Below are 9,584 nucleotides of genomic sequence, written 5' to 3' on the forward strand. Positions count from 1 at the left end.
TAGGATAAAAACAAAGTAAAAAGATAGGTTTGTTTGCACCAAATAATGCATCAAATCGAAAGCGTTTCGAGTAGAACTAATTGGAGGGATTGAGAGAGCTTACTTTTCCCGTTTTGGAGCCATCTCGATCCGCAAAAATGGTGCCCAAACGAAGGAGATCGGAGGGGGGGAGTGGAGGGGATGAGAGAGAGCTTGTGCTCTCTGTTCTTGAGCCGCCCCGTGGCTAGGGGAAGAAGATGGGGGCGGGTTCGTGGGTGGGCCCCACGAGCCGGCCGCGCAGGCTTATAAGGTTTCAGCTCCTACCGCCAGAGCCTACAGCGGTCGGATTACAGAGCCTACCGCCGTGGGCTCTAGCAGTAGGATGGATGGCAGGAGACGGTTCCGTTTACTTAGAGTTGACGTGGATAAGTGGGCTACCGCAGATCCCTTTGGCGGTAGCATGCACAGGCCTACCGCCATGTGGCCTGGCGGTAGGCAAAAGGATCAGATCCTGATTTTTTTCCGAACCGGGATCAAATCCCGATTTTTGCCTCGTGGGGCATTGCGCAGTCTGCGCTCCCCCTCTGCCCTCTGGTCGTCTGCCGCCGCTGTCGTGCGTCGTGGGAAGCCGTGGACGGGGTTAGCCGATGCATACACACCCGGTTTGGGCGGTCTCCTCGCGATGACAGGTGGTCCCGTGCTGCTCTGGCCCCGCTCGTCGGCTGCCCTAGCTAGGCTCTTATTGGTTGGGCAGGCGTTCTTGCGGCGTGCGGGATGGGTTGGGCGGGCGGTCCTGCAGCATGCGTTACGGAGGGACCGCGCAGGGTGGTCCCAAGGTGGGGTGCCGCATGTGCCCCTGTCGTGCGTCATGCAGGTCGTGTCCTCGAAAGCCCCTCGCTCGCACCGTCGCACGCCGCACCCCTCCCTCCCTCCTCGATCTCTGTCCCTCAGCCGCCACAGCACGAAGCCACCTATCCCTTGTGTGTGCGTGCTCATCGCCACCTTTCCTCCCCGCTCCCCATCATTGCCCGACGCCTGCACCGGCTACCATTTGATCCATGGCCGATGGGAGAGTACAAGGCAGGGAAGGATGACGCCATCGACCCGTCGCTTAGATTGATGGCACATGGGTTGGGTCTGGGCAGAAGGCCGGCGCCTGCGGGGGGAAAGCAGCAGGAGTTTGTGCAGCGGCAAATGATGCCATGGTCGGCCGTGGAGGGAGGCTCGCCGGCCGGAGCAGCTGGAACAAGGAGGCAGGGTCGGCCATGGAGGGAGGCCCACTGGCCAGAGCAGCATGAGCAACTGCAGACGCTGGTCAGCCCGATGCACCGCCTCAGCCCCGCCTCCTCTGCTGCGGCCCCCACGGTCGAGAGGGGCAGCTGCGCTGTAGCTGGCGACGAGTTCAGCGGCCGCCGCCTCCTCTCCTATTCGAATCCAGTAAGATCCCGATGTCTTTCCCCTTTAGGATTTGGCGAGCTTGCTCCTCCCTTGTTCTCTTCGTCAGTGTTTCTCTTTCGTATCATTTTCCCCTTTGTCAATGGTCTACTCTACTTGTTTAGCCACTGTTAGTTGATTCTAATTATGTTGGCCATTTTTCTGTACCAGGTGCCTATGGGTTCTCCTCGGTTGGATTGTTCATCCTTCTTCGCCGGTGGTGTGCTTGTCTGTTGCAATAACTTTCATGCGCTGGATGAACACTGCCGGTTGAGGTTGGTGCCCTTCTTTACTTGATTCTTGCTTCTTGCCTTCCTTTAACCTACACCCTAATAACTTCTGTGTTCTTCATCTTGTCCCCTATGTGTGCAGGTTTGTTTCTTCCCGTTGTCTCCTGCGTCCACTGTTGCATCGTTCTGCCATTGCGATTGAGGTTAGTTTGCATTCCATTTGCTTGCATGCAACGTCTTCGATGAAATGTGTGTGTGATGATGTTTCTTTTTTTTCATCTCGTTTTCCCTGCTGGTCCGCCTTGGTGTAGTCCTCTGTCTAGCCTACTTTCTTGGTCTGGTTCTGCTTTCTAGCTCTGGTAATTAGCTGTTGTTTTTCTTGTCTGTTAGAATGTGCCTGCTGTTTTTATGCCCGTGTGTGCACCGTTATGCATGTAGTCTGACAGGTCTATCAGTTTCAACGATCTGCTAGGTTGCTGCATCTGCAACTCTGTGCTGCTATTCAAGGTTTGCTTGATTCTTTATTCCCTGCATGCTTGTTCTTTCTCGCTACGCACATGCTTCTCTTTCTCTAAGTACTGTAATTTTGTTGTGCTGTCTCTAGCTACATGCATTTACCTTTCTTCATCAGTCTAATTGTCTATTGATGGGCCATTCATGTTATGGTTATGTGAACTTTAAGATGTAATAATATATGGTGTTTAAATTTTTATTGTTTGTTTGCGCCTATGATTTTGCGTTACAGAGTCGTTCGATGTCCAAGTTTCTATATTTTTTTACAATGTTGCAGTCCATTAGTTGCTTCAATCCTGGTACACACTGGATTGAAAATAGGTCGTCCGTTTTTATTGACTTTTTTTTGTACATTGTGAAGTCATGGCCCCGATTTATATTCATGTGTAGTTTGCTGTATAGTTCATGTATGTTCTGTAAAGAGCATGCATAGCTAATGGTTTAATTCATTTGTTCCTTCTTCAGATGTTTCATATCGGTGCATATTTTAACTTGATCCATACCATGCCAGTGATTTTCTAATATTTGCCCATATCTTTTGGGCACATAATTATGCTTCAGGAAGATGTTAAATAAGCTGGTTAGCTCTGGGGCAAAAGGGGTTAGCTCTGGGGCAAAAGGTCAGCAAATCTGCTTGGCTGTTCCTCCCAAGGTGATGAGAGATTTCTTGTTGCAGAGTACATGCCTAGAAAGACATATCTTCCACTGTATGTTAACTGCTTGTGAGCAGGCCAGTACTTTACAAATTTTACTACAGCAGCAAGGACGCTATGCTTTGAATAGTTGAGCCGCCCTCTGTTTTTCATCCATGGGCAGAGTAGATGGAGGTGCAGTGGCTTAGGATGTCAAGGTAGGGATGGAACCTATCCTTATTTCATATGTTTCTGTTACTATGAAAAGTGAATCATGTTTCTTCTGTGTAATGCTAGGATAAAGTTTGATTTTCTCTGTACTACTCCAACTTGGTCCTATCTCGAACTACAAAAATATTATGTATCGTTTTAATTTAGATTTGATTATTATTAGAATTAGATGGTGTGCATTGAATTTGAAAATAGGGCCAAGTACTGCCATGGCTTATATCCTATTGACTTTTCATGGGACCTTGAAGCTTGGTGTTGATCTCTTTGTAGCTTATAAAAGATAGTTATATCATTTTACTGAATGAATAATCAGAAAGGTGGGCCAACAAACCGTAACATGTGGCATAAAAATTATGTACGGTTTGATATTGTCCATTGGGATCATCTTCTCTTAACGTTTAATTAATGCCACATCAAGATTACTTTTGTGATGTTTATTTTTTATTTTTGAGTCAGCAGAATGATGAAAATTTTAGAACAAGATGTAGAATGATGCGCCTGGATTGTTTAACTTGCAGTCTTTATTTCTAATATTTTCTTTGTTGGTGAGGTTGCTTCTAGGTTTTATTACTTTGGATCTAATTTAGGTAATTTGAAAATAGTCCTATGTAGGAGTGTGCTCGTCTATAACAGTTGGGGAGGGAAATCGTACGAATTACAGATTTTGTAAAAAGTTGGCATTAGTATATGCATAAATCTAAATTATTGTTCATAATGGATTCACCACAGCTCTACATAAGCTACTTTGGCTATGTATATAAGCCGAATTTCCTGTTTTCTTGCTTGCAATACCATGTACTGCCTCTTTACTTTGTTCTCCACATTGTAAATTTTGTCTTTATTTTGAAGTATAGTTGCCAACTAATGGTCTGCATTGTGTATAACTGAAATGAGTGTAGTTTCCTGATACCATTGTCTATTACCGAAGTGAGTGTAGTTTCATAATACCAAAGCATGTGCGCTCATGCATTTGTCTCTCTTTTAGTGTTGCTGAATGCATGAAAAACATGCACATGGCCAAAAGTTGAAAAAGTAGGCGCAATTGGGTTTTCTCTTAGAATTGTTCATGTTCATGTTGTTGTCATTTTTCTCAAATTTAGACAACTCTTTACGCTTAATAACAGTTTACAATTTCAATGCATCCTATGTATGTTTGACTGATTGGTCGTCCTCTCATCCGGACTTACTCAGCGTTGCATTTGTGTGTTCCTTTACCCTGTGTTGCTTATTTTTTGGTTCTGTGAGCTGGTTGTGTGTTGTTGTTTCCATCCTCATTTAGTCTATGCTGATGTTTTTTAAGATGACTTCTATATTGCTGGAAACTTAAATTTTAATTTATACATTTGAGCAGCTGACTAGATTAAAAAAATAATTTCTATAAGGTTGAGGCCATTTTATTAGGTAAGTTACAAGAAAATTAGGATGAATATGCACATGTTGTTGCTGTACAAAGGCTAAACGCTAATTAACACTAATGGTTCTTTCCTAAGGTTGAGTAGGAGTGTCTCACTTTTTCATATAATTTTGTCTCCACAATTGCCTAAAGAATAGCTAGGTTCTAGAACAAACCTGTTACGAATAATTGCATTGTGACTTCAATGAAAAGTTCCTGGGCATACTATGTGTTCCTCTAGACTTGGTTGAAAGTATTTCTTTTGTTATCCAGTTTATCACTACGCATGTTACCTTTGTTGCTGAATTTTGCCTACAGTTTATATATAGTAGACTCACATGATTACCTGATGCAGATTCTACAACTTGAAAAACACATCTAGGATATTCAAGTTGTGTGTGGCGCCACGGAGAAAGCTTGCTACTCCAGTCAACCACTTACACGAGAATCATGAATTGATTTGTCATTTCATGTTTGCACTTCTATTACAGTAGAACAACATGTCATAAACATGGTGTTGGGCATTGTTTGTCCAGTTCCCTTCAAAACAGAAGAGATAGTAGAGAGTGGCTCCATGACCGAGAAGACAACAACGCAATGTTTGTTCAGCTCCTTTAAAGAATGAAGGAATTACAATGCATCTGACCTATAAAGGGGCTATGAAGGACAAACTGCTATGGATCCAGAGGAGTGGGAGGGGAGAGTTTACCAACAAGGCATCAAGGACAAGGCGTGACGTAGATTCCTAAGTCCCAGTTAACATAGCAAAATTGTATAGAGAGAATGCCCACATTTTGCTATTACATAGTTTGAGGCTATGTTTCTTTCAGTTTTCATTATTAAAAGGATCCTTATCATTGCCAAACTATCAAGCATTTATTTTCAAACAACCCTTGGTTTGAAATGGGGCCTTGCCCATTTGGTGCAATGAGTAATGTTATTGTACGTCTTATTGTAGACAGGTAGATAGGAAGCCTCCATGTTCTTATTATAAATAGGAAGTCTTTTGTTCTTTTTTCATTAAGAGGGGTTAAATTTGTTATGCTTGCCCATAACTAAACCATGAATTTTCTATCCCATGCACATATGGATTAATGGTTTGCACCATTTGGCAATGACACTAAAAAAGGTTATGTACTCAGTTTTATTCCATAGGTTCTCGGAGATCCTTTGTGTAAATGATAGCTTGCAAGAAAGTCGTATATTTTGTGACGGAGGGAGTACTACTTATCCATGTTAACATTGTGAATGATAAGTTACATAGGGGAGAAACTTTATCACTAAATGAAGGCTTTGATATGCAAATAATTCTCTGTTCAAAGTCAAGATCATATATGGTTCAGAAAAATAATGGCTTTAAGTTCTTTGTTTAAATTGGGTTTCGCTCCATTTTGTTTCAATTTCTCAACTGTTTGAATAAGGAGAAGATAATTGAAACAATCATTTTTTCTCTTGCCTTATTACATCTTGATATTAGTAGGTTGAAAATGACATTACGTATTTTAAAAGAATTGTTCTTATCTTTAAACATTACGAAGAGACAGACAATTACTACATTAGGAAACATTTTTTTGTAGATAACTCTGGGTTTGAACTGGGACCTTGTGCCATTTGGCACAATGGGTAATTTTGTTCACGAAACTTGCTTATGATGTTTAAGTTGGCATACATGCCTGCCCATGAACAAGTCTTTTGGTACATGGATTTTTTCAAAGCATACATCTTAGTGGGTCTCTGCACCATTTGTGTACATGATTTTAAATGGGTCTCTGCAAACACGGTAGCAAGTATTTTGTGCTATCAAATTAAAATATGTGTGTGCCTATATATATAGACAACAATCCACCATGTTTCTTATTAAAGGGGATTAAACCATGGATATCTTTTTCATCGCGCAAATGGATTAGCTTGCCTCTGCACTATTTGGCGAAAACGGGTCCATGATAACCATATTTTCAAGTAAAACAATTCTTCCTTAGGTGGTCTGTACATGTTATACAATTTTTTTTCAAACTCGGATTTCGCAGCTTGATAACCATAGTTTCAATATAGCATGGTTCAAAAAATGATCTTTCTACTTCCGATATCGTATATGTACTTGCAAAATAAAAATCGACAACATGGTTTCAGTGGGTCTCTGTGCCATTTGGTGCAATGGGTCAACTAGTGTCTTAAACGAAAGAGTGGAAGAACATAGATTCCCGACGACCGAGAAAGAGCAACAAACCTCGCGGTGGAGCGTCTGCACTCATAATATTTTATATTATTCAGCGATATAAAATCAACTAAATCTCTCCACGTTCCTATACCATTCTATAGTATGAGAATAACTTTGAAGGTAAGCCATTGATTCACTCTATCCAATGGTCATAGTTGGAAAGGTCCAAAGAAAACCAAGCATTGGATCAACTCTTTTGGCACTCAGATTGTTGCCGCCTGCCCACCTAGCCCACCTATATATCCGCTCACGTGTGATGACCATAGGAGCTATCCACTCAGATTGTATGTTAAAAAAATAAAGGTCGATAACTAATGCGGCACCTCGGGCCAACGCGGCCAGATCGCATTTTGCACGAGAAATTACACACCATGTTTCATTGACATGTGGTCCCGTTCCAACATGTCAGTGATACGACAACGAGTCCTTTTCTACTAGTATTTCTGAATGGACGTGTAGGCCGGGGCGCCTCTTCGTGTACCGTGGCAAACTGGCAACCATCCACCGACTCTTCGCCTTTCCCTCTCGATTTGGAACCGGTGTCGCACGCTCTTCCTCCCTCCTCCATTTGCCTTCACCCTTCCTTCTATCATTGTTCGATCGTCTTCTCCATAGAGGGAACAGGCCGGAAACGACCCCGTTATTATTGGCCCGATCTGAAAGATGACGTGGTGGAGGAACTCATTGATCGGTGCGACGTCATCACCTCGGATAGCATGGCAGGTTCGTTCAAGACCATTCTCGACTCAACTAATAACATCATTACAAGGAACCCAAGGGTCCAGGAGCGGTTTGATCTCCCCTATCTTCTTCGTCGTGACCTAGCTGACTGGCGCGGGGACGATGGAGGCCTCTCCTTCTGCAAGTTGATGCTGCTTGATAATGATACGTATGATGTTAAGATGCCTCGCTTGAGAGCATGGCTTGGGCAGGCGCAAATGGAGATTGAGTTGTTTATATTGGGTACAACTGCGAGTGGGAACTTGTGAATGTGTACGCTCGTCAACGGGTTCCACTTCCAAAAATCTCAGCAGACTGCCCAGAGGTTGAGCACACCGGTATTCTACGCACGTTCAAATATGATCTTGGTGACTGTCTTCTATGGAAGATAGCAATTTGTCGAGTTCCCAACCGCTCTTGGCATTACATGAACTATGTAGTTGTTGCCATCTTCGACAAGCTTGTTGCCGTCCTTCGTGGTTCGACAGGATGGATATTGCTCAAAAATCAGTTTCTATACACGGATGTTTACTGTGATGCAATTGAATACGAGGGTTTTCTGTTTGCTTCCACCACTCATGGTACTATTTTTGCATGGGATCCTCTTAGTTTCGGTACATTTGTCTTCCACCGTAATTATAATTGTTTCACCCACATGCATGCGCCTTAGCAAGTTTCCATTTACTAATTAATATTCTTCTTGTGTTTCCAAGGTCCTGTGAACATTCCACCACCTTTACTTGAAAAATTTTATAACCAAGGGGGAGATGACGATGGTGATGATCACGAGCATGAGGACGAGCAGGGCCCATATACTCAGTGGTGCCTGGCAACTTATTTCGATGGATCACCCCGTCTTGTCTGTATACAGCGCACTGCTGATGTTACTACTGAGGGAGCATGTGTTGTCTCTCATGGTCGCACTCTCCGAACCTATTCCAACACCTGTTGCACGGTATTCAGGATGTATACTAGTGTGCTAGCGCCAACACCTTCTCCCTGGTACAGTATTGATAGTCTTGGAGAAAACTCTCTCTTCCTTGGACAAAACTATCCGATGATGGTGAAAGGCGATCCAACTGCTGTTGACACAACGTTACTACCATTTATGAGGAGCAACTATTTCTATACCTCGGACAATTCGGTGGTTCCCTACCCTGGTACTGATATAGTAGGCCGCTTCAGCCTGGATGATCAGTCCTGCGTTGGTCTTGAGATTGACAATAGATGGCCCTTCCCAGAGAATCACTTGTGGTTCAAAGCCAGCGTTTCCAACGCTGAGGATTGGTTGAGTTGAAGTTCATTTCATTGCTTGTTATTTGTTGTGTGATGAAAACTTTAGTATTTATAATGTATCCTTGTTGTCTTTGTGGGCTGATGACCTATTGTATCTAATAAAATGATATGCCTATGATAAACTTACTAAATTTATGAATGGCTTTTGAGTCGTTTCTCTGAGTGGGTGCGGCGATGAGGCAAAAAAATATTTTCTGAATACATAATTGTACGTGCATTGCAACAGGTTATCGGATGAGGCCAGTCAATAATAGTACACTATTTGTACTAGCTTCACATGCTTCGTGCGTCGGGTGGGTGTTTTTACTATAGCTACGAATCCCATCATACTAGGTCCTCGGATGAGTCCAGTAGAAATTGCATTTGGATGTTTGGGTTCAAACTTTCAGAACAGCTGCACTATCTCTACGTCTACGTATATGTAATACAACAAGTTTTAAACTTGAGACCAGCCACCCACCCCCACAAAGAACACTTTTTAACCTAGCACAGACTCTAGGAAATTTGGCCACAGTGTGAGTTGGGCCATATGTTAATGTGTCCGCTGTACGTAACAAGCACCTCGAATCCTTGATACTACTACTATATAGTAGGAGTAGTAGGGTGGCATGGGCCAGAACAAGCATTCACGTCCAGGAGTACGGCACACGCCACCAGCACGACTTCCATCTGACACCATATTTCTTGGAGTTCGTGCTACATCAGTCTCTTCAACCTGGTCATTTCTCTAACTCAACCATCGCGTGGCGGGTGAGGTGAGCGTTTGCCGATAGTCGGTTTCCTCAACTGTGGTCCCACTTGTAAGGCCAACTCCAACGCATGACCCCAAATGGACCTCCGTTTTTCCCGGATTCTGTCCATTTGGGTAGGGCAATGGGGTCGTGTCCGGGCCATTTCTTGGGCGCTGGCCGTGCGCCGAACACGCGGATGCATCCCGG

The 9,584-nt window shown here is 43.5% G+C and overlaps 1 protein-coding gene across 13 annotated transcripts; it reads left to right on the top strand.

Moving 5' to 3' along the window:
- Positions 1–846: 846 nt before the first annotated feature.
- On the top strand, positions 847–5,302 carry LOC123137176 (uncharacterized). Of its 13 annotated transcripts, none has more exons than XR_006467835.1 (7): positions 847–1,416; positions 1,585–1,688; positions 1,786–1,846; positions 1,955–2,002; positions 2,099–2,150; positions 2,718–3,006; positions 4,768–5,302. XR_006467835.1 is itself a non-coding variant. In XM_044556792.1 (7 exons), the coding sequence occupies exons 1-5, from the start codon at positions 1,045–1,047 to the stop codon at positions 2,730–2,732; spliced, it is 621 nt and encodes a 206-aa protein (XP_044412727.1). In that variant the 5' UTR covers positions 850–1,044; the 3' UTR covers positions 2,733–2,808; positions 2,887–3,006; positions 4,768–5,302. The 13 variants fall into 13 exon arrangements, 12 of the variants coding, with proteins under 12 accessions (XP_044412723.1, XP_044412725.1, XP_044412722.1 ...); XM_044556792.1 differs by lacking the exon at positions 1,955–2,002 and having other exon boundaries at positions 850–1,416; positions 2,082–2,150; positions 2,718–2,808; positions 2,887–3,006; XM_044556793.1 differs by lacking the exon at positions 1,955–2,002 and having other exon boundaries at positions 850–1,416; positions 2,082–2,150; positions 2,718–2,808; positions 2,917–3,006.
- The last annotated feature ends 4,282 nt before the right edge of the window (positions 5,303–9,584 follow it).

This window comes from Triticum aestivum, chromosome 6B, assembly GCF_018294505.1.
Source record: "Triticum aestivum cultivar Chinese Spring chromosome 6B, IWGSC CS RefSeq v2.1, whole genome shotgun sequence".
Lineage (NCBI taxonomy): Eukaryota > Viridiplantae > Streptophyta > Magnoliopsida > Poales > Poaceae > Triticum > Triticum aestivum.